This window comes from Ahaetulla prasina, chromosome 2, assembly GCF_028640845.1.
Source record: "Ahaetulla prasina isolate Xishuangbanna chromosome 2, ASM2864084v1, whole genome shotgun sequence".
NCBI lineage: Eukaryota > Metazoa > Chordata > Lepidosauria > Squamata > Colubridae > Ahaetulla > Ahaetulla prasina.
The window spans coordinates 117611216-117630404 of NC_080540.1; the positions used below are offsets into that span (position 1 = coordinate 117611216).

Here is a 19189-nt window from a genome sequence, read left to right on the forward strand (position 1 = left end):
TGAGAAAAATTCATGTATGTATCAACACAAAGCTGCTACCAGCTTTTTAATCTTTCATTGCAAAGGTATGCCTTAAGTTGCTCCTTAAAACGTTTAAGTTACACCAGTACAATACTCACTTCAATTTGGCCTCACTGAGCTTTCTGTATATATATTTTAATTTACCTACTGCAGTTTAATCTTTCATTTTGTCTGGAACGAGTAAGAGTGAACCAAGAGCTCCATATCTATTACCAAAAGGAGTGAGCAAGATCAAAAGCCATGCGAGCTGCTGCTGGATCAGCCAGTGTTCTACACTGTATTGTGTATTACTTCTTGCACACAGCAAGTTTCTAATAGACAAAATACAAGGGGTTAAGACTGGTTAGAACTTAAAAATTTTGGTTTTTTTATTCCCAGCTCTGGACAAAAAAATAGGGCCTAGTGCAATAGAGAGGAATGTGTCGCCAGTATGTAAGCCCCTGAGGCACTTCTGTGCTAAAACATCAAGAACCTGTGTTATCAAAGTTCAAAGTATAGGTTTCTAGCCCTCGTGGGTTGAAGGAAAATGTTGAGAACGTAAAATTCAATGTGCTCATATCTGCATTCTTCCTTTTAAGCAAATTGAAGTTTCCTTCTCTCTTTGCAGTTACCGGTATGTAGTTTTCTGTTCCTAATGCACAGCTAAACAGAGTAGGTATAAATTTTTCTCTCTCTCTCAGCAAGATCCCCTTTACATTCCTAATTTATACCAGTTAAAGTGATCTGTCATGATTCTCCAATGAGGAGTTTTGGAAATGATGTTCTGTATACAGTCTAAGATCCTATTCTAAAGAATTCCCATTGTTTTTAATGCAAAACCGAAACTGACTTCCAATTGTGAAACAGATGTTTCCTAGCCAACATTAAGTACAATGTGTCTTCAAAACCACTGAGAATCTGAAATGTTGTATAAGGTGCCCACCATAATGCCTCCATCACCTGATTTTTACAAGTTTACCAAGAATAATTCTTCATATTGTACAGTGTCCTCTTGGCATTGCAATCTTTTAGGATTTAGCCTGCTTAAACAGGAAGAAGCCAATCCTAAAGACAGGAAAACCATCACCTGGGTTTTTGATAGAAAAAAAAATGATTCTGACCAATTCCATCCTTTTCTATCTCCCCAAAGCATTAATATTGGTGGTATGGTCTATTATAGTCCTCATATAAGAACACTCACTGCTAATGAAAATACATACACACGCACGCACATAGTTATAACTCTCTGCCCACTGGAAAGAGCCCATCTATAAATCCTACATTTATTTTAGACTTTTTGGTGATTATGTAAAGGTTACCGCGCTTTTATCCCACGGATTACAATACTGAAAATTAAGGTGGAACCCTTAAAGTCTATTCCCATCTATGGACTAGACAGAAGATAATCTATTCCCACTTGCTTTCTTCTTTCCAAAACTTGGTTGCCAGATGACACTTCTCCCTAGAGCAGAACTCAAATCTGGAGCCCTCTTGCACTCTTTTGCCCTTTAAACATACAGTCATTTCAGCTGTTCCGTTACCCTTTGTAGAGGGCTAAGGTATCTGGGAATACTAAATCATTTTTTTCCAGTTTAAATATTTATATTTTTAAAAAACGGGGAAGAAAATAATAATAATAAAAAGCAATCGACTTTGGGCAACAATCATGAAAATTGGAAGAAAAGGCTACCTGAACAGAAAAGAGAATAAAAAGCTATTTGATTAAAACCTCCTGGCACCTCCAGCAAGCTCTTTTTCTTGCCAATCACCAAAAGAAAAGGAGGAGCAATCAGGGCTATCAAATGCTACTGTTGGGGAGAGGGAAGGGAGAAGCCATTTGGGTGCTGAAGCATAAATTATTTCAGCTCAGGTGAAGATTGGGAAGAGGAGGAAAACCATATTGCCTCATCTTTCCCCCAAACAGACAATGCACTATGGTGAGTGAAAAGCTTGGGATCGGGTCAGATAGGCAAGATGAGAGAAGGAAGTGAGCTTTTAGTCCTCTGAGCCCAGTCTTTTGGATCACCAGATAACTGGGATAGGGATGCCACGAAAGCTGGGTCATCATTTCTGCCTCCCTCCTCTCACCAGATATGGTCCAAGCCCTTGCCCTTCCCCACAACGTTGTCTTGTTTTCAGAGGCAAAGGAAGGCTGAAATGGCTGAGACAGTAGCGTTGACAGAGTCCCTCTTCTCTCCCTCCCCCTCACTGGCTTGGCCCGTTCTCCTCAGCCCATGAAGGAGTCGCCCTCGTCTTCTTCGAAGTGGCACTGCTGGAGGACCTTGATGTGATACTCGTAGATCTTGAGGGCCGGTCCCAGGCGGATAGAGAGGCCAGTAAGCACATCAGTGCGCTGCATCAGCAGCAGAGATTTCCCATCAATCTCCTGGGGAGGGGGAGGGATACACAAAAACAGAATGTCATGAGATCAGTGCACCGGCAGCACACTAGGAAGAGGTTTCTTCCTTTCTATAAAGCAGGAGAAGAGTTCCAAGTCTAGTTGATTAAAACAACACTGAGGCATCCATCCATGCGTGCCTACGTACACATGTGCACTGCACATATGCGTTATCTCTCACCAGTCTGTGAGCTGAGAAGAGCCATTACAGAATCACCGCTGCCTAATTGCGAAGGGACTCTCCAAGACATCTAGTCCATTACTCTGCTTAGCACAGGGATCTACTAAAGAAAATGTGTTCTAGAAAATGTTGGATAACCATCTGACTGAGATGGTGAAGGGATCCTGCCTGGGCAGGGGGTTGGACTAGAAGACCTCCAAGGTCCCTTCCAACTCTGTTGTTATGTTATGTTATGTTATGTTATGTTATGTTATGTTATGTTATGTTATGTTATGTTATGTTAGATATGGCTGCAACTACTCTCTCAATAATACAGGTATTTTTAATTAGATTTTTATATCACTTTTATTCATCCTTCTTTAGTGACCACACTTGGGACCAGCACTTTTTATGTTAAACAAAGCAGTTGCTAAGCAAAACTATGACTCTGCTTATAATCTTACCGTATTTCAACCTTCCTGTGCTTTACAGATCTGCAAAGATTGTCAATGAAATCTTAGTTACCGGTACTTTTATCTCTGTCGTGACTGCAAACGGTTGCTAAATGAAAATTATACCTATATTTACATTTACATTTTATTCACTTGCTAATTTCAAACATATTTATAATAAAACTGAAAACAACCAACCCAATTGCATTGGCTTTGCCAATCCACCATTAGGCAAAGTAAGGCAGGTGACTGGGGTCCAATACACTCCCTAGCTGCTTGTTGGTGCTTGTCATATTCCTACCCTCTTAAAGTAACCAGGCACTCCAGGTGTGCTGGTAGATTTTGCCAGTATGGAAGTAAAATTCAATAATCAGGTCTACCGGCTTGTCAAAATGGAACTCAGAAACTATGATTCCTAGGCATCAAAATGATTTAATTGCCCAACACCTAAATGTGAGATTGAAATAAGATCTAAAAGATTTAAAATCTAAGCTTTCAGAAGGCCCAAAGCCTTTATTGCAAATTGAAATTTGTATTTTTGAAGGAGCCAGCAAAAGGTTATCTAACAAAGAGATAATCTCTGGTCCTCTGGTGGCTCAGCAGACTAAGTATGTCTGTTATTAACACAGCTGCTTGCAATTACTGCAAGTTCAAGTCCCACCAGGCCCAAGGTTGACTCAGCCTTCCATCCTTTATAAGGTAGGTAAAATGAGGACCCAGATCGTTGGGGGCAATAAAGTTGACTTTGTATATAATATACAAATGGATGAAGACTATTGCTTAACACAGTGTAAGCCGCCCTGAGTTTTCGGAGAAGGGCGGGATATAAATTCAAATTTAAAAAAAAAAGAGCATAGGCCACAGTAAAGAATTAGGGAGCATGACTGCGGGGGGCTGAAATAGTCAGGAGGTGCAAAAGGGTGGGGGAATCTTTCTGAAAACATATTTTGGTGAGAGGTACCAAAATCTTGTCACAGCCTGAGCTCAAGAAAACTAGTTATAAAAAGGAGGACCACAAATGTCAAATGACATCCAGTGAGGGGCCGCTTTCTCATCTCTGTTTTACCATGTTTTAAAGGGAGGGTTTTTTTTAATGAAATGTAAGACATATATTGTTACCGAAATAAACCAGTGATCACGCAGTATATAATTACTTTTAAGCAGGTGTTCTCTTGAAATACTGAATGAATGAAATACATCATCCTCCATCAAAATAAGAGATCAAAATTTTTAGGACCTATTTCATAAGCACTTTATCTGAAATATAATCTTCCAATCCCTTTTCTTGGGATCCTCAGGTTCTCACCTGCTCCTGAAAGGCTGAAGCTTGCTCAGCAAACCCAGCTTCTGTGAAATAATCCACGACGTCACTGACAGTCCATTCCACAGGGTCAGAAGGCTTCTCTTTCACTGAACTGGAGGAGGGGGGAGAAAGTGAAATTGAGATCAGAGGCATTGCACAGCTTCTTCTCCAAGCCAAGGATTCCTCATCAGCACCAGATCGTAACATCACCAGATATTGTTCATGCGTGCTTATACATGTACACTCATTCTGCACCGAAAGAATTCATCACAAGTGAATTGTATAGCATCTTTCTGTAGAAGTTTAAATCTGCTTTAAAGCATCTACTGCTGACATAGAAAAATGCAGCAATTTAATACCCATGTTTTCAATCACACTTCAGGAGAGATTATAAAATGTAAAAATTAAGAAAATTAAATACCACACATCAGAAAATTGTAAGAGTATCACAAAACTGACAACTAAATGTAATGGCCTTAAAAAATTCAGGAATATAAAAAATTATTGGCCTGAAACTGAAAGCAGGTGTTAAGACAATTCTCTCTCAGGTCAGTGTTCTACAACTAGGAATGACTGAAGATACCCTCTTTGCTCACAACTTTTCATTTTACATTACATTACCCAAAGGAGGCAATGTGAAGTTATATGAGGCAGAATGGCCAAATAGTTTGGTTCTTACCTTCTAATGATATCTAAAATGTAATGCATAAAATAGTTTTACAGTACAGGTGCATCACAATTGTTAATATCCAGCCATGCTTGGTAAGTTTGCAGTTGGCGTTTGCATTAAATGCTGTTTCTGAACAGCAAGCAAAGCCAGTCCAATATAGAGGTCATAAAAACAAATAGACCAGGGCACAGAGAACTGAAGCCAGGATAGTCATGAGTCCCTCCAAAAACTGGAAGCAACCACCACATCAAGAGTTCTAGCATGGTATGACACTTTAAGGATAATAAACAAAACAACCCCAATGTGGATATTTCAACCCCGCAGCTCTTATTTTGCAATCTAAAAGGAAGAGGAGGCTCACTTCCTCTAACAACCATCACAGAGACAGTAGCCAAAGAGTCCTTATATCTTTTCTCCTCTTCAGGCCATCTTCTTCTCATACACCAGTTTCTTTTCCCAAGGCAGAGCATATTAGATCCTTGGTGCTGTTGCCATTAGAACCAGTCAATGTGTGGTGGCAGTGAACATTATAAAAGTACAGAGCAAGTAAGATATGACCAAGCTTTCTGAGATATCTTCAACCTACATTAATTGTTGAAAACATTGCTCTAGATTCTAAAGACAAGTGATAGTAGCAGAAGATGGGTTCAAATGTATCCACTTTTTCTTTATCATAAATAAACCAGGTATAATTGAAGAATAGGTTGTGATCTCTGCACAAAACTTACACGCAACTGAATGGTCTCCCATCTGCCTGGATGCCAGGTCTCCCAGGAGATGAGGGCACAGAGGGATCAGCCCCTGCAACAGCTGGTGACACTGGAGAAAAAGCAGAGAAACAAACAGGGATAGATCTTGTTCTGTATCAGTATAACTGGAATTGGACAGTACTGTGTTTGGGGTCCTTTAAAAGCAATGAAAAATGTTACTATCAATAGAAGATTTTAACTTCCACGACAGTCAATACCACTAACAATATTCTTGCCTTTCACTTGCCCCAGCTCTAGTTCCAACCTACTCTAGAATGCCAGTTAATAATTCTTAAAACTGAATGAGTCTCCATAGTTATTGCAGAGCTACACATATACATTGACATAAAATGCAAGCATGCAATACATTAAATTATCATTCAATCCATGTATTAGCGTTTAAGTGACCCCCAATCTCAGATCTTTTGCCTTACTATCTACTAAGTTTCCTAGAAAAGCCAAGTTTAGCCAACTAATTCCCCATCTTCTGCTATTTATTCTTGCCTAACCCATACCTGCTCTGTCTGGTTGCTGATAGGCACTGCCATCTTTCTTGCTGCCTCCCAGATGGTGACAGGCACTTTCTCCAGGCCAAGAGGCCTTTGTGTGACATTGCTCATTTCCTTCATGCTGAGAATGCTCCAATCCTTTGTTCAAAGATGCTTCCTCTAGGGAGTGCAGGTCTCTGGGGGTGGCACTGCTGGGTGGGATCTCTTTCCCACCATGCTTGCTGTCCTTACAGTCACCATTCACCTGGCCTGTCGCAGGTCTGCTGTAGTTGCTGGCCTCAAAATCTTGTGCCACTTCTGAACCTTCAGACATAGTGGAGACTTCATCCTCTTCTTCGTCTTCGTCCTCGTCTTCTTCACCTTTGATCTCCTCCCCTGCCTTCTATTAATATCACAGAGAATAAATAAGAACAGCAAACACATTTTAATTTAGCATTCTTATGACATATTGGGATTTCATCTATCATGAAGGCAAGTACAATCGCACATGGGAGTAAGGCACAACTACTTTTGAGACACATCATTGCATTGTTAGTTACTTTGCATAAGACATCTCATATCCCAAACCCAGGCAGTTTCTGAGCCATTTTGTTTCACTTTCCCTTACTTGTACACACTCAGATATCTCTGTGGGCAGTTGATGCAATCAGACTAAGTGGTGCTGGGATGGGAAACTTCTTAAACGTCTCCACTGCTCTAGCAATGTGCTTAAAAGCTCCTTGAAGCAGGAACAGGAAACTTTTTTTATCCAGGGAGAATTTCATGCTAGTCAACCACTGCCTCCTCCATCTTCTACCCGCAGCTTTTATGAAAATCTGTGATCATTCTCATCAATTAAAAATTGGAAAAAATAATGAAAGAATAAAAAAAGGGGGCAGGATCCCTCCCCCCTGCTAATCCCTCCTGGGTAATTTCAAGGCTGCTAACTGAACTGGATAACATTTCTGAGGTGGTTACTTCCCGACCCACACTGCATGATATTTTCCTCCCCACCTCCAGCTTACACTCAAGCGTTCATTCACCACTGCTCCCACCACCTCTTGACTTTATTGGAGGTTACCAAATTCTTTAGGTCAAGCACAAACTGACTCTTTGTTCTGTGTTTAGATGGAGCCTGGTACGACTGGAATGGGGGTAGAAGGGGGCGCTGTTCTGGGCCCAATGTACACCAGTGGCAGTTAAACTAAGCTTATGAAAGGACCACACGCACGCACACACATACACACACACGCACAGGTGAGCTAAGAACGCACCCTCCTAGTTGGGAAAAGTGTCGCCCCCCCCACCTTCCCGAGACTCGACCTTGAAGTTCTCTGGGCGCCAAAAGCCTGCCAGAGTCTGTCTTCCTAACCTTGCCACAATACTTCGGAAACGTTCGAGGGAATAGTGCCCCGTTTAAAACCACGCACCAATCCTAGCGCCCCCTCCAGTGCGACACGATTTGATTGGGTGCTGCCCTCAACTCTTCCTTCCAGACACACGCACACCTGCACGAGAGCCCACTGACAACATCTGGGGGTTGGGCGCCGTCCGCCCGCCCCCAAACTGGCGGCTTTCTGGCGCCCACTGGCGCCCCTCCCCTCCCCCCCAGCATTCGGGCACCCCCCCTGCGCGCGCACTCTAATCGGTCCGTTTCCTTCCTGGAGAGCCTCACCTGTTCTCAGCCGGTGCGTCCCCTTCGCCCCACGCCAGACACAGACACGGCCGCCGCCGCCACCCGCTGTTGCCAACCCATCCCCCCAGAGCGCGCCCCGGCGTCTCCTCACCTTGTTCCTGTATGGTCTGGCGTTGGGGGCCCGGGCCTGCGCGCCTCTCTCCGCCCTGGGCAAAGCGACGCTGTTGCTGCTGCTGCCGCCGCCACCGCCGCCGCCACCCAAGCGGGTTCTTTCCAGCCTCTCCTCCTGAAGCAGCCCCTGTGCTCGGCCTCGAGTCACTCGGCCGCCCCCCGGCGCGGCGCCGTCCCCGCCCAAGTAGCGCTCAATCTCTCGCAGACTAACGGGGGAGGATTCCTCCTGGGCTGCGGGCGGCGGCGGTCGCTCCCGTCCGGTCCGACGAGGCGGAGGCGGCGGCGGCGGCGGTGGCGGCGGCGGCGGCGCGACTGGCTCTGCGCGAGGCGCAGCACGCTGGGAGGACCGGGGCGTCGCGGTGGCGGCGGGAGCGCTGGGCGGGGAAGTGCGGGCCGGGCGCTGCGGGGCCGCCGGACTGGCGGCGGGCGCTCCACCTCGCCGGGGAGGCTGGACCCGCGCAGCGTTGCGGTACGAGATGCTTCCCTTGTAGCTGACTCGGAGCACGGCGCGTTGCTGGATGAGCTTTTCCAGCTCGGCGCGGGTGCGCTCCGGCTCCGGGCCGTGCCGCCGGCGCACCATGCGGCAGATGCGCTCCAGGTCCGGGCGCGCCTTGCGTGAGCGCAGCGAGTCGATGGTGTCTAAGATCCACTCTTGGTAGCGGGGTGCCTCCTGGCCCGGGGGCGGCGGCGGGGGGCCGGCCATGGTGTTGCCGCCTCCCCCGGGGCTTTGCTGCCCCCGTGCGCCGCTCCGCCTTGGCCTCAGCCCTTGTCCGCGCGGCGCGAACTGGACCCTCCACCCGGCAGGCGCTGCTGCTTGCTGGAAGCGGCGGCGCGCGGGCTGGTCCGGGCAGCGCGAGCTCCTCCCTCCCCTTCCCCCAGCCGCACGCGCCGCCGCCTCCAACACCGCCCGAGCGGGACCCGCAGCCGCTTAAGGAGGCGCTGTTGCCTCCCGTAGTCTCCCTACACTTGGCGGCTTAAGGTGGAGCAGGAGAATTCTCGGGCTTCCTTAGCGGCCGCACGGAGGGAAAAGGCGCTCTCAGGCCGCCTCCGTCAAAAGTCAATCCCAATCCTACGGGAGAGGTCCAAGTCGGTTCTATTTATAGCAGCAGGAGTTTGCACCGCGTCCTCCAGCGGTCAAGCAGAAGGGAAGTTTTCCTCCTAGCCGTTATTCTGCAGTGCTTTGCTTTCTCGTCCCACGCCCTTCTTCATTAGTCCAAATAACAAATCACAAATCTATCCCCCGCCTCCTCCACAGCGAACCGATTCGGCAGCCCTGATGTCGTCTTACTGTCATAGTTACTTCCTATTCCACGGAAGTTTCTCTTCTGTGATGCCCAAAAGAGTCCACCGCTGGATGTAATGAGATTGAATTTGGAGTAAATGCCGTAGACAAAGAATGGATTTAGAGGGCTGAACATTTGACGCCGGGAACTGCCTTTCTTTTACAGAAAGATCTGCTGCCTTAAGTTTGCATTTTCCCTTCTGGTGAACGTGGCCTTCATTTTCTAGATCTGAAGCATATTTTCTCTCTTGCATTCTGATTACTTTTCCTTAGGACCAAGGCCTAGATGCCTGGTATGAAGGGGAACTAAATAAAAGCAGCGGTTTGTTTCTGATTACAAACGATCATAAAAAGAGGGGTTTCTGGAAAAATATGGATTTTACTGTAGTGCTGAATTTCATATCCTGCTCCTAGCTTCTTGAAAAATATGTGTTCACCCATTACCCATTATTGATTTAACCATGGCTTACTATATTAAGTTACTGAAGTATAAACTACCGATACTAGTTGGGAATCCTACAAAAATTAAGGTAAAATATGGTTGGCTAGTTTGTGATTCAGTGTAATATGTGGACACAGTCAAAGAGTAGAAGTTTAGTGTATCTCAGAAGTGAAACTATACTACAAGCCTTTATAGCTGCTGCATTTGTCAGATATACATCTGTTCTAGCAATCATCACAACACCTTCAAATAAGGAACCTATACATAATTGGTGACGGAAACAAAATCAAGATATTGAGAGATTTGAATTAATATTTTCATATTAGCCACAGAAAGTTGAGTACTCAATCATTTGGCATATCAGGTTGGATACACAAGAGCAATTTCATGTATTAACTCTGTATTCAGTCTATACTTCTTTGTAGCTAGCAATTTTTTTCCAGAGGTTTGTCAGAGGTAAAACTGCTGTTTCTTCTCATCAAATTATACAGTATCTAACACTGATCAAGTTATGTTAGAAGTTGGGGGGGGAGGGAAATTCACAAGTATCTCTTCTTAGAATTTGAAGTACAATTAAAAGACTACAGTATATAAAAACTGATATTCCAACTCAATTGTTCAAATTTCACATGACATAGGTGGCTCATCTTCACGTTAGCATATCAAGAATTGCTCGCAAACTGAATATAAAGACTCAGGGTCATTACTTAGATTCCAGGTTGGGCTATAGCTCCGGCACTGAACTAGAGTTTGCTGGCAACTTTCTAACATGATCAAGATTTAGCAACCAGATGAAAACTGCAAAAATTGGAATTTGGTCGGAATTGCAGATCCAAAACTCCACCAGCCTACAGTAAATTAAAAAGATGCCATATAGGTAGTCTTTGTTTAGTGACTATCTCGTTTAGCGACCATTCACTTACAGTAATAATGAAAAAGTTTTGTTGAAGATTATAAATACAGTCATGGTTTCACTTAGCAAACGCTTAACAACCGACTTGCCAGTCTGACTTGTGGTTGCTGAAGGACTACCTATAATGAAACATTTATTTTCTGAAAGTCTCTCACATTACTACCAATAGATCATGACTATCAGAAAGTAAGATAATTAAAATAATTTGATTTCATGTTGGAAATAATATGACATTCTATGATACTTAGTAATATAGAAGTTTCCTTTGCTGCATGATTATCACCAAATATATCCACTGCAGGATGAATGGCTTCTTCAATGAGTTATAGACCCACACTGAGCTTGTCCAGTGCAGGTTAATTTTTTTTTATTATTATTGTTTCCCAAACTTGGGCTGTGAGACAATGATTAACTCAATGTTACTTTGCCATCTTTCATGCCTAAAAGAGGAGAAGAACCTGAATCTCTTCACTACTAGATTATTTTGGGTTAAGTTAAAAGGCAGATCCAAAGTTTGCTTTCTGAAATATGGATTCTGTGGTACAGACGTTTCCACAATAATTTTAATATATTTATACTACTAGAAGTTGAATTATAATAGTTAGGATTTAGCAGTTATGAGGCTGTGAGCAACAGTGGTTATATACACCTACACACAGGAAAAGGAAATGGGTCCATATTCAAAAGCTGATTCAGTGGCAGGAAGTGGTCAAAGATGGGAATAAATACATTTTTGATTAAATTATCAAAATATCAATTGAATTTGACATTAACAGCAATTGTTCTGAAATTAGGAATTTTTCGCTATTCTAATACCACCATTTTTATTTTTTCTTTAAACTCCAAATTCATACCTTGATGAACATATCTTTTCTTTTATGTACACTGAGAGCATATGCACCAAGACAAATTCCTTGTGTGTCCAATCACACTTGGCCAATAAAAAATTCTATTCTATTCTATACCTAAATATTTGTTAGCAGTAAAAGTTTTCCAAATATAAAGTTTCACATTCCTCTAATATAATGTTCAAATTTGTTTAAACAAATAAAAAAGTTCAACTCAAAGTCTTGTTCACAACACACACATAAAACCCCCATTATAAGAGTTTTGACAATTGTGATATTATAATTTGGACATACCAATTTCTTAGTAGCTGCCCCTCTTAGCTCATTTTACAAAATAGGAAAAGAAAACACTGAAGTTCTCAAAGTGGTCTGAAATCTATATATAATCTATGAGATAATCAGTAGCTTTGAAAAGCTGCTGGAATGCTGGCCAGTTTTAGTTTACAATGCTAGCATCACTGCCTTTCTTTGTAGTTTTTGATCTTTATCAAGAACAATCCATCATCTTTTTCTTTTTGAGCAATCATTGGACTAAGGCGTCATTCTCTAGTCTATCCTATACTCTAGCCCAGCTCTAACAAGGTCTGTACAGCAACAGAATTAAGTGTAAGAAATACTTCGATTTCCAGACATAGGGTGGTGTTCTTGAGCTTGGCACCAACAAAATGTGTTGGGATATAGCTTCCAAATTAGTATGGTCAGTTTCAAAAATCTGTAAGTCACTAGGCTCAGAAAGGTTGACATGTGTCAGCTTCTGTTAAATTATTTTCGTCTCTTTTTAAAATAATACAGTTCCAGAAGCAAAGCAGAATTCGTTTTCCACAGTTTGGGGAAACCAGTTTTCTATTTTAATTTTTTTTAAAAATGAAAGAACTGTGAAGAATCCAGTAGCTATTGTTTTCTCTGATAACTTTTACTTGTATATAAACAGCCAACTTGTTGCATTTACTGGCTGAGATACACTGAAAGTAGTAGTGCATTCAGCTTTTCAGTACACCTCATTCTATCCCATTGAAAACAGTCCCCTCTAAATTACAAAATTCAATTATTTAGCATATACAATTTAGCCTTCAATATGTTGATTCTTTGTAATTTTATTATTGAGATAACTTAACCAATGATAAAGCCTTCTTTCACGGAAAGAAGAGCTCTTCAGATATGATCAGAACCTTAAATGCAGATGTTCAAAGACCTTGTAATAAGAGTTGTATTTCCAGTGATGATTGTGAATTTTCTTATAAACAGTTTTTACTACTAACCCATAGGAACTCAATTACTTTTGTTTTGAAAAGTGATTTCCATTTTGTCTGCCTAGTTTCAAGAGTTTGAGTGGTCTTATATAGTATTTGAATACATTGCACAACAGCATCTTCTTAAGATAGTGCCTGCCAGATGCATTGGCCCACCACTGTCAGGATGTTATAGGAATAGTAGTCCAACATATTTAGAGGGTATTGGGTTGGGGAAAGCTATCATAGAACATTATGTAACTAGATACATGCCTTTATTTGCTCTGTATAAGTTTTTTAAAAAATACAAATAGTGGAAGAGCTTTCCATGCACATTAACATGACAGTGTGTATGAAATTCTAATATAGAAACTCAAGAATCTGACAATTCTGGGTTGCTCACATAAATTTTAGATAATTGACGTGTTGATTTCACAGCCATTTGATAAATTGCCCCTTCCATTATCAATACTCTCCAGATATAATTTAAAAGCTTCAAAATATAACTTATATTTGATTATAAAACAAATGCATTTGTTTTTCAAAAAGCTAATACTTTTCATTGAGTGACAACTTCAAATTAAAACAGAGAGCATTCAATTCACATATCTTCAGTTATGTCAATCAGTTTTAAAGCTTTATACAAAGGGTAGGCTGTATCAATAGTTAACGAAAACTGCATTGTGAATTCCTAAAAGTTCCATACCTTTTTATTTCATGTTATCTTTTAGCACCGGCCATCATTATTGAAAGTCCTTACTGCTGTTTCCCATCTTATACTAAATTTTAGGAATTAAACTTTCTTTTTTTAAACAAAACTTTATTGGTAATAGTTTCAAATATGTTTACAACAAAGCACACTGTTAAAGAGGAAGTAGGGTTTGTTTGTTTTCTCAGTGAAACAAGTTTTGTTGGATTACACAGAAGTGGTTTTTGTTTCTTCCAAGACTGGGAGCAGATGACTTTAAGTCTACTCCTCCCCAACTTCACAAAAATGGGACTAAGGAGCTTCTTGGTGGGAAGGGATGATGAGAAGTTGGGGTGGAGGTAAATAAAGCTTGTCTGATCCTAATAGCACTTCTGTTCAGATTATATCTATCAATCCAAAGACGCCTGCTCTGCTCTCCAGCCATGGAAGGAGAACAAAAGAAACTTAAACTGTGAATTTAGAAAGAGTGTATTTGGAGTCAGGTAGGTGAAGACAGAATACAAGGAGGCATTGCATTGGAAAAGTGAAGGGGAGTATCAGAAAAATTTAGGACAAAACAACAAGCTGCCTTCCCTCCACATCGTTTGAGTCCAACTCCAACTGCTTCTGCTTTTCAGGGAAAAGACTAAACAGATGCCACTTTGTATTTCCAATCTCAACAACAGACCAAAACTGGTCACTCCCTTGTCTGCATGGCACAAGTGAATGGGTTTCGTCTATTTTGTTTGTAAATCTCACCATCTTTATTATCAGGGTTAGGTTTGCCATCCTTCTCTTGTTACCTTAGCATAAAACCAGAGCAGGTGTATAGAGGTCTTAAGGACTGGAGTAATGGAGAGTCCACACCCACAGATCCATGTATCACCAACATTGAGGTTTGGGCTAGAATAGGAAGAATCATATCCAGCCAATGTGTCTTGCCAACATCTTTCACTACGCGTATACTTTATCCCCATTTTAATTGCTACTAAAGGGGACAAACCTCTTCAGACAGTGACAAATAGCTAGATTCTCATCTTTCACAAATCCTGCTTGTTTCTCATCCATTCAAATATTCCAGCAGTTACCTTATGCAGTAGAACTGATCTTGAGATACATTTTGGAGGGGGTGAGGGTAGCTGAGAAGCAAAAAGAATGGATTTTGGAAATACACATTCAAACAGTGTTTCTTCCCATAGTATTCCTGCTCCAGCTGCAGCCAGTCATTGTCTCCCTTCTGCAAGTGTGAATATTATTGCCTCTTTCTTTCCCAAAACTAGGGACAAAGATATGAAATCAAGTGTAGAAAGAACGAAAAGAAAAGAAACCACATATTCTTCATGCTAAAATCCAGCTGTTTTTACAGAATTAAAAATTCCTGCTGAATTTCATTTAACTGTGCTGGAAACAGAGCATATAAAAGCATTGCCCCCACCTAGACTGTTAAAACCTTTTTTAAGCCAGTCAACTATGTCTTTAAACTTTTTCTTTAAAGTTAATAAAATGAGCCTTGGAAAGGGATAGGGGAGGAAAGGGCTATTGATAAAAGGATAGGGTTGTCTCACAGTGGGACGCGAGACAATTGGGTTGGAACCCATTTTATGCTGGTCTAAACACCAAAGTGCTGTTGTGGATGTGTTTACTTTCTGCCTTCCCCTCAATTCCCTTCCCTTTTTTTTCTTTCTTTTTTTTTTTGCAATGCCCCATGAACCAAATCATTAGAGATGGTGATGAATTACAAAGTATTCTCTTTCCCTTTAAAATAAAAAGCCACCAAAAAACCAGGGACTGTCCAGTTAGGGTTTGTGTTATCGATTGGAGTCAATGTGAGCAGGAAGGGAATTTGTTTTAAAAACTGCCTGAGAGTGGCTGGGAGCCACCTTATAGCTTGCAGTGGATGGTGGATGGATGACATTCAGACTACTGTCTTTTCCACAGCTTCAAATGAATTCCCCTTTTCTCTCTTCTGCCCAAACAGATCCAGGTGAACCCCAACACTCTCCCACCTCCCAAAATTAACAAATAGGCAAGGAACTCTGGCCCTTGAGGCTGATCAAATCCAGCCCTTTCTTTTCCCGGGCACACAAAGCAAAGGGGGCTGGCCCTAAAATTCTGAAAACTCCTTGACGCATTTTTCAGTGATAGACACCCGGATCTCCTCTTCCTCATAGTCATCAAAGTTACTTGTGTCGCCAGGTCCTTTGCACTTTGGTATAAAAGGAGCTTCCACCTGTGGAGGAGATAGCACTGTTAAGCATTATTATAATATGGTGACAGTCATCATGTGTCTATAATCAGTTTGGTCAATTATAACATGAGACATGAAATAAGGCTACCAGCTTGGTTATTAATTTAAGTCATTTTCTCATTTTCTCCCTCTTTAAACAGGAACATAAAGGACATAGTGATCCTGACGAGAGAAAGTGCACCACCAGGTCAATTCTGTTGGCATGGTGAGTGTCAGATCCTCAACAACAGGTCTTAACAACTTTTACACTCAGATGAATCCAATGAATACTGGACTAAATGTATAGATCCAACAAAAATGCTTACCTGTTTATCTGTAAAGTGGGGTTAAAGAGGCCCTGCTTCTCTATAGAAGAGAATAAAACACACAGCTGCTTAAAGCTATTTCCTAGCTCACTTCTAATATTAACACAGGACTGGGAAAATTTGCTTAATGTAGCTCCTGCACACACACTCATTGACGTAAGAACGTGCTTTAAGGGTTTTCTTAACCAGGCAAAGTGGTGCACAAACAAGTGCACCATTACTTTGTTTCAGCTTAATCGGAGTTCTACTTTACTCCTTCCATGTCTGCTCCTTAGCCATTTCTTCCCAAATAGAGGTTTATCAGTTGAGTTATCAGCTCCCGTTTCTTGTTTCTAATTTAGGAAAAGTCAAATTAAAAATTATCCAGAATTACTTGGTGTATATGCTTTGTTTTAACCAGTGGTGAAATCTGAACCGGTTTACTACTAGTTCGCTGGCTGCGCATGCGCAGTGCACACCACACACCAAATACAAGGTGTGCACGCACATGTGCAGTGCACGCCAAAAGGAGGCATGGGGTAAGTAGAACAGCACACACGGGGGTGGTGGTGGCTATCAGCTGTGGTGCGAAATCTTTTTTTTTTACTTTTAAAAGCATTTTTTTGCAACCTATTCTGCCAAAAAGGTTGTAAAAAATGCTTTAAAAAGTAAAAAAAAGGCTCTGACGATCGCGCGGCTCAGCTGAGATAGTCAGAGCCTCCATTTTTTAACCTTTTAAAAGCATTTTTTAAAAGAAGTGGGAAGTGGGGAAGCGGGCACTGGGTGGACATGGGGGGGGGCAGGGATTTTTGCTACCAGTTCTCCGAACCACCCACCGCCATTGCTACCAGATCGATCGATCTGGGAGCATTTCACCCCTGGTTTTAACTAACCACAATATGCCGTTTAAGATACTGTGCTTGGTAAACTGTAGATTTGGGTTAATTTAATGTAAAAAAACAATAAAGCAAAATAGGCTACTATGTCTTGCTTAGAAAGCTCTGGTTAATAGAACACAATGTATAAACCAAGCCATTGTTTATAAATCAACCCAGCAGAAAACAGAATAACTTGGAAGGGACTTTGGAGGTCTTCTAGTCCAACCCCCTGCTTAGGCAGGAAACCCTTCAGACAAATGGTTATCCGGTATCTTCTTAAAAACTTCCAGTGTTGGAGCATTCACAACTTCTGGAGACAAGTTGTTCCACTGATAAATTGTTCTAACTGTCAGGAAATTTCTCCTTAGTTCTAGGTTATTTCTCTCCTTGATTAATTTCCACCCATTGCGTCTTGTCCTGCCTTCAGGTGCTTTGGAGAATAGCTTGATTCCCTCTTTGTTGCAGCCCCTGAGATATTGGAACACTGCTAACATGTCTCTCCTAGTCCTTCTTTTCATTAAACCAGACATACTCAGTTCCTGCAGCCATTTTTCATGTTTTATCCTCAAGTCCCCTAATCATCTTTGTTGCTCTTCTATACACTCTTTCTAGAGTCTCCATATTTTTTTACATTGTGGCGACCAAAACTGGATGCAGTATTCCAAGTGTTGCCTTACCAAGGCATTATAAAGTGGTATTAACACTTCACGTGATCTTTATTCTATCCCTCTGTTTATGCAGCCTAGAACTGTGCTGGCTTTTTTGGCAGCTGCTGCACACTGCTGGCTCATATTTAAATGGTTGTCCACTAGGACTTCAAGATCCCTCTCAGAATTACTACTATTGAATGAGGTACCACATATACTCTACCTGTTCATTTTGTTTTTCTTGCCTAAATGTAGAACCTTACTTTTTTCACCATTGAATTTCATTTTGTTAGATAGCACCCAATGTTCAAGTCTGTCAAGATCCTTCTGTAACTTGAGTCTATCTTCCATAGTGTTGGCTATTCCTGCTAGCTTGGTCTAGTCTGCAAATTTGATGAGTTCCCCATCTATCCCCTCGTCCAAATCATTGATAAAGATGTTGAAGGGTACTGGGCCTAAAACAGAGCCTTGGGGTACCCCACTGCATAATTCCCGCAATATAGATGCAATATAGATTCCCTCAATATAGATGCAATATAGATGCAGTGCAGTTGGTCGGCCAGTTACAAATCCATCTGGTGATGATGCTGCCTAACCCACATTTTTCTATTTTATCTAGTAGCAGGTTATGGTCTACTTTATCCAATGCCTTACTGAAGTCCAAGTAAATTATATCGACAGCATTCCTCTGGTCCAGCAAATCTGAGGAGGGTCAGAAGTGCAATAGCAAATACAAGAACCCATTTATATGTATCTAAAATAGTTCATCTTTTTTCACAATCTTGTTGTGTCTTATATCACATTCAGAACCTTCCAGCCCCATTTTACCTTACTAGAACAACCAGTGATAATTGTTTGGCAAATAATTTTCAAAAGGCATTGTCATTGCTTCCATTATTCTCCTCTCCTTCAAATAATTCACTTCACATAAATAACCATACAACGTTTAGCAGTGATGGTGAATCTTTTGGGCTTGGTATGTCAGAAATTTGGCATATGGCCTAACTTGACTCTGCTGGCATATCACGTCTCCCCCAAACAAAAGGGAAACAATTCTCTATTTCTTTATCTATTTGTATCCCACTTTTATGATTTTTACAAATAACTCAAGTTAGTGAATGTATCCAACACACCTTCCTCCTATTTTCCCCACAACCACAACCTTGTGAGGTGTGTTAGGCTAAGAGTGTGTGACTGGCCCAGCTGCCTTTTGTGGATAAGGTGGGACTAAAAGTCATAGTCCCAACTTGGTGCCTTAGCCATTAGACCAAACTGGCTCCCATTTAGGTCATCCTGAACTGTGGCACTTGGTGACAGCACTTAGGCGGGTTCTAAATAAAAGACTGGGCTTCGACTTCAGTCCCATTGCCACTGGTACCACTCAAAAAGGCCACTTCATGCCATTCTCCAATGAAGGCAAGCCTTGGGGAATAGCAAAATTGTCGCTACAGCCCAGTGCTTCCCAGGATCTGTCACGTCCTAATAGGCGGTGTTCTCTTTTGACAGGCTTTTGGGTCTTCTTGAGGCTGTTCTGGGTTCATGAAGCCTTCGCTCTGAAGGCTTCTGCATTTCTGCGATCTCCAAAAACCATATGAAAGTATGCCCTGTCCTCAAGTGATTTTTGGAGATTCCAGAAGGAACGCAAGAGCAGAGCCCTCTTATGTGACTTCCACAAGATGCGGAGGCCACACCAAAGCACAATC

General features: G+C 41.9%; 2 protein-coding genes across 2 annotated transcripts in view; both read right to left on the reverse strand.

Moving 5' to 3' along the window:
* Nucleotides 1–1264: 1264 nt before the first annotated feature.
* On the reverse strand, nt 1265–9087 carry SAMD1 (sterile alpha motif domain containing 1). Its single transcript, XM_058169667.1, has 5 exons — nt 8008–9087; nt 6248–6623; nt 5712–5802; nt 4317–4425; nt 1265–2386 (listed from the first exon to the last, which is right to left on the reverse strand). The coding sequence occupies exons 1-5, from the start codon at nt 8728–8730 to the stop codon at nt 2228–2230; spliced, it is 1458 nt and encodes a 485-aa protein (XP_058025650.1). The 5' UTR covers nt 8731–9087; the 3' UTR covers nt 1265–2227.
* Nucleotides 9088–15398: 6311 nt separating this feature from the next.
* LOC131189981 (cAMP-dependent protein kinase catalytic subunit alpha-like) overlaps nt 15399–19189 on the reverse strand; it is a 67554-nt gene continuing 63763 nt past the window's right edge. Inside the window, exon 10 of the mRNA XM_058166708.1 lies at nt 15399–15659. Coding sequence (XP_058022691.1) covers nt 15534–15659 — 126 coding nt within the window. The 3' untranslated portion in view covers nt 15399–15533. The remainder of the gene's footprint in view (nt 15660–19189) is intronic.

Excerpts from the sequence above, each read along its gene's own strand:
- SAMD1 (XM_058169667.1), bottom strand. The coding sequence starts at position 8,730 with ATGGCCGGCCCCCCGCCGCCGCCCCCGGGCCAGGAGGCACCCCGCTAC. Across the intron at positions 4,426-5,711 it reads GGGAGACCATTCAGTTGCGT|TTCAGTGAAAGAGAAGCCTT; the intron begins GTAAGTTTTGTG and ends CCCCTCCTCCAG. Across the intron at positions 2,387-4,316 it reads CTTCAGCCTTTCAGGAGCAG|GAGATTGATGGGAAATCTCT; the intron begins GTGAGAACCTGA and ends CCCCCTCCCCAG.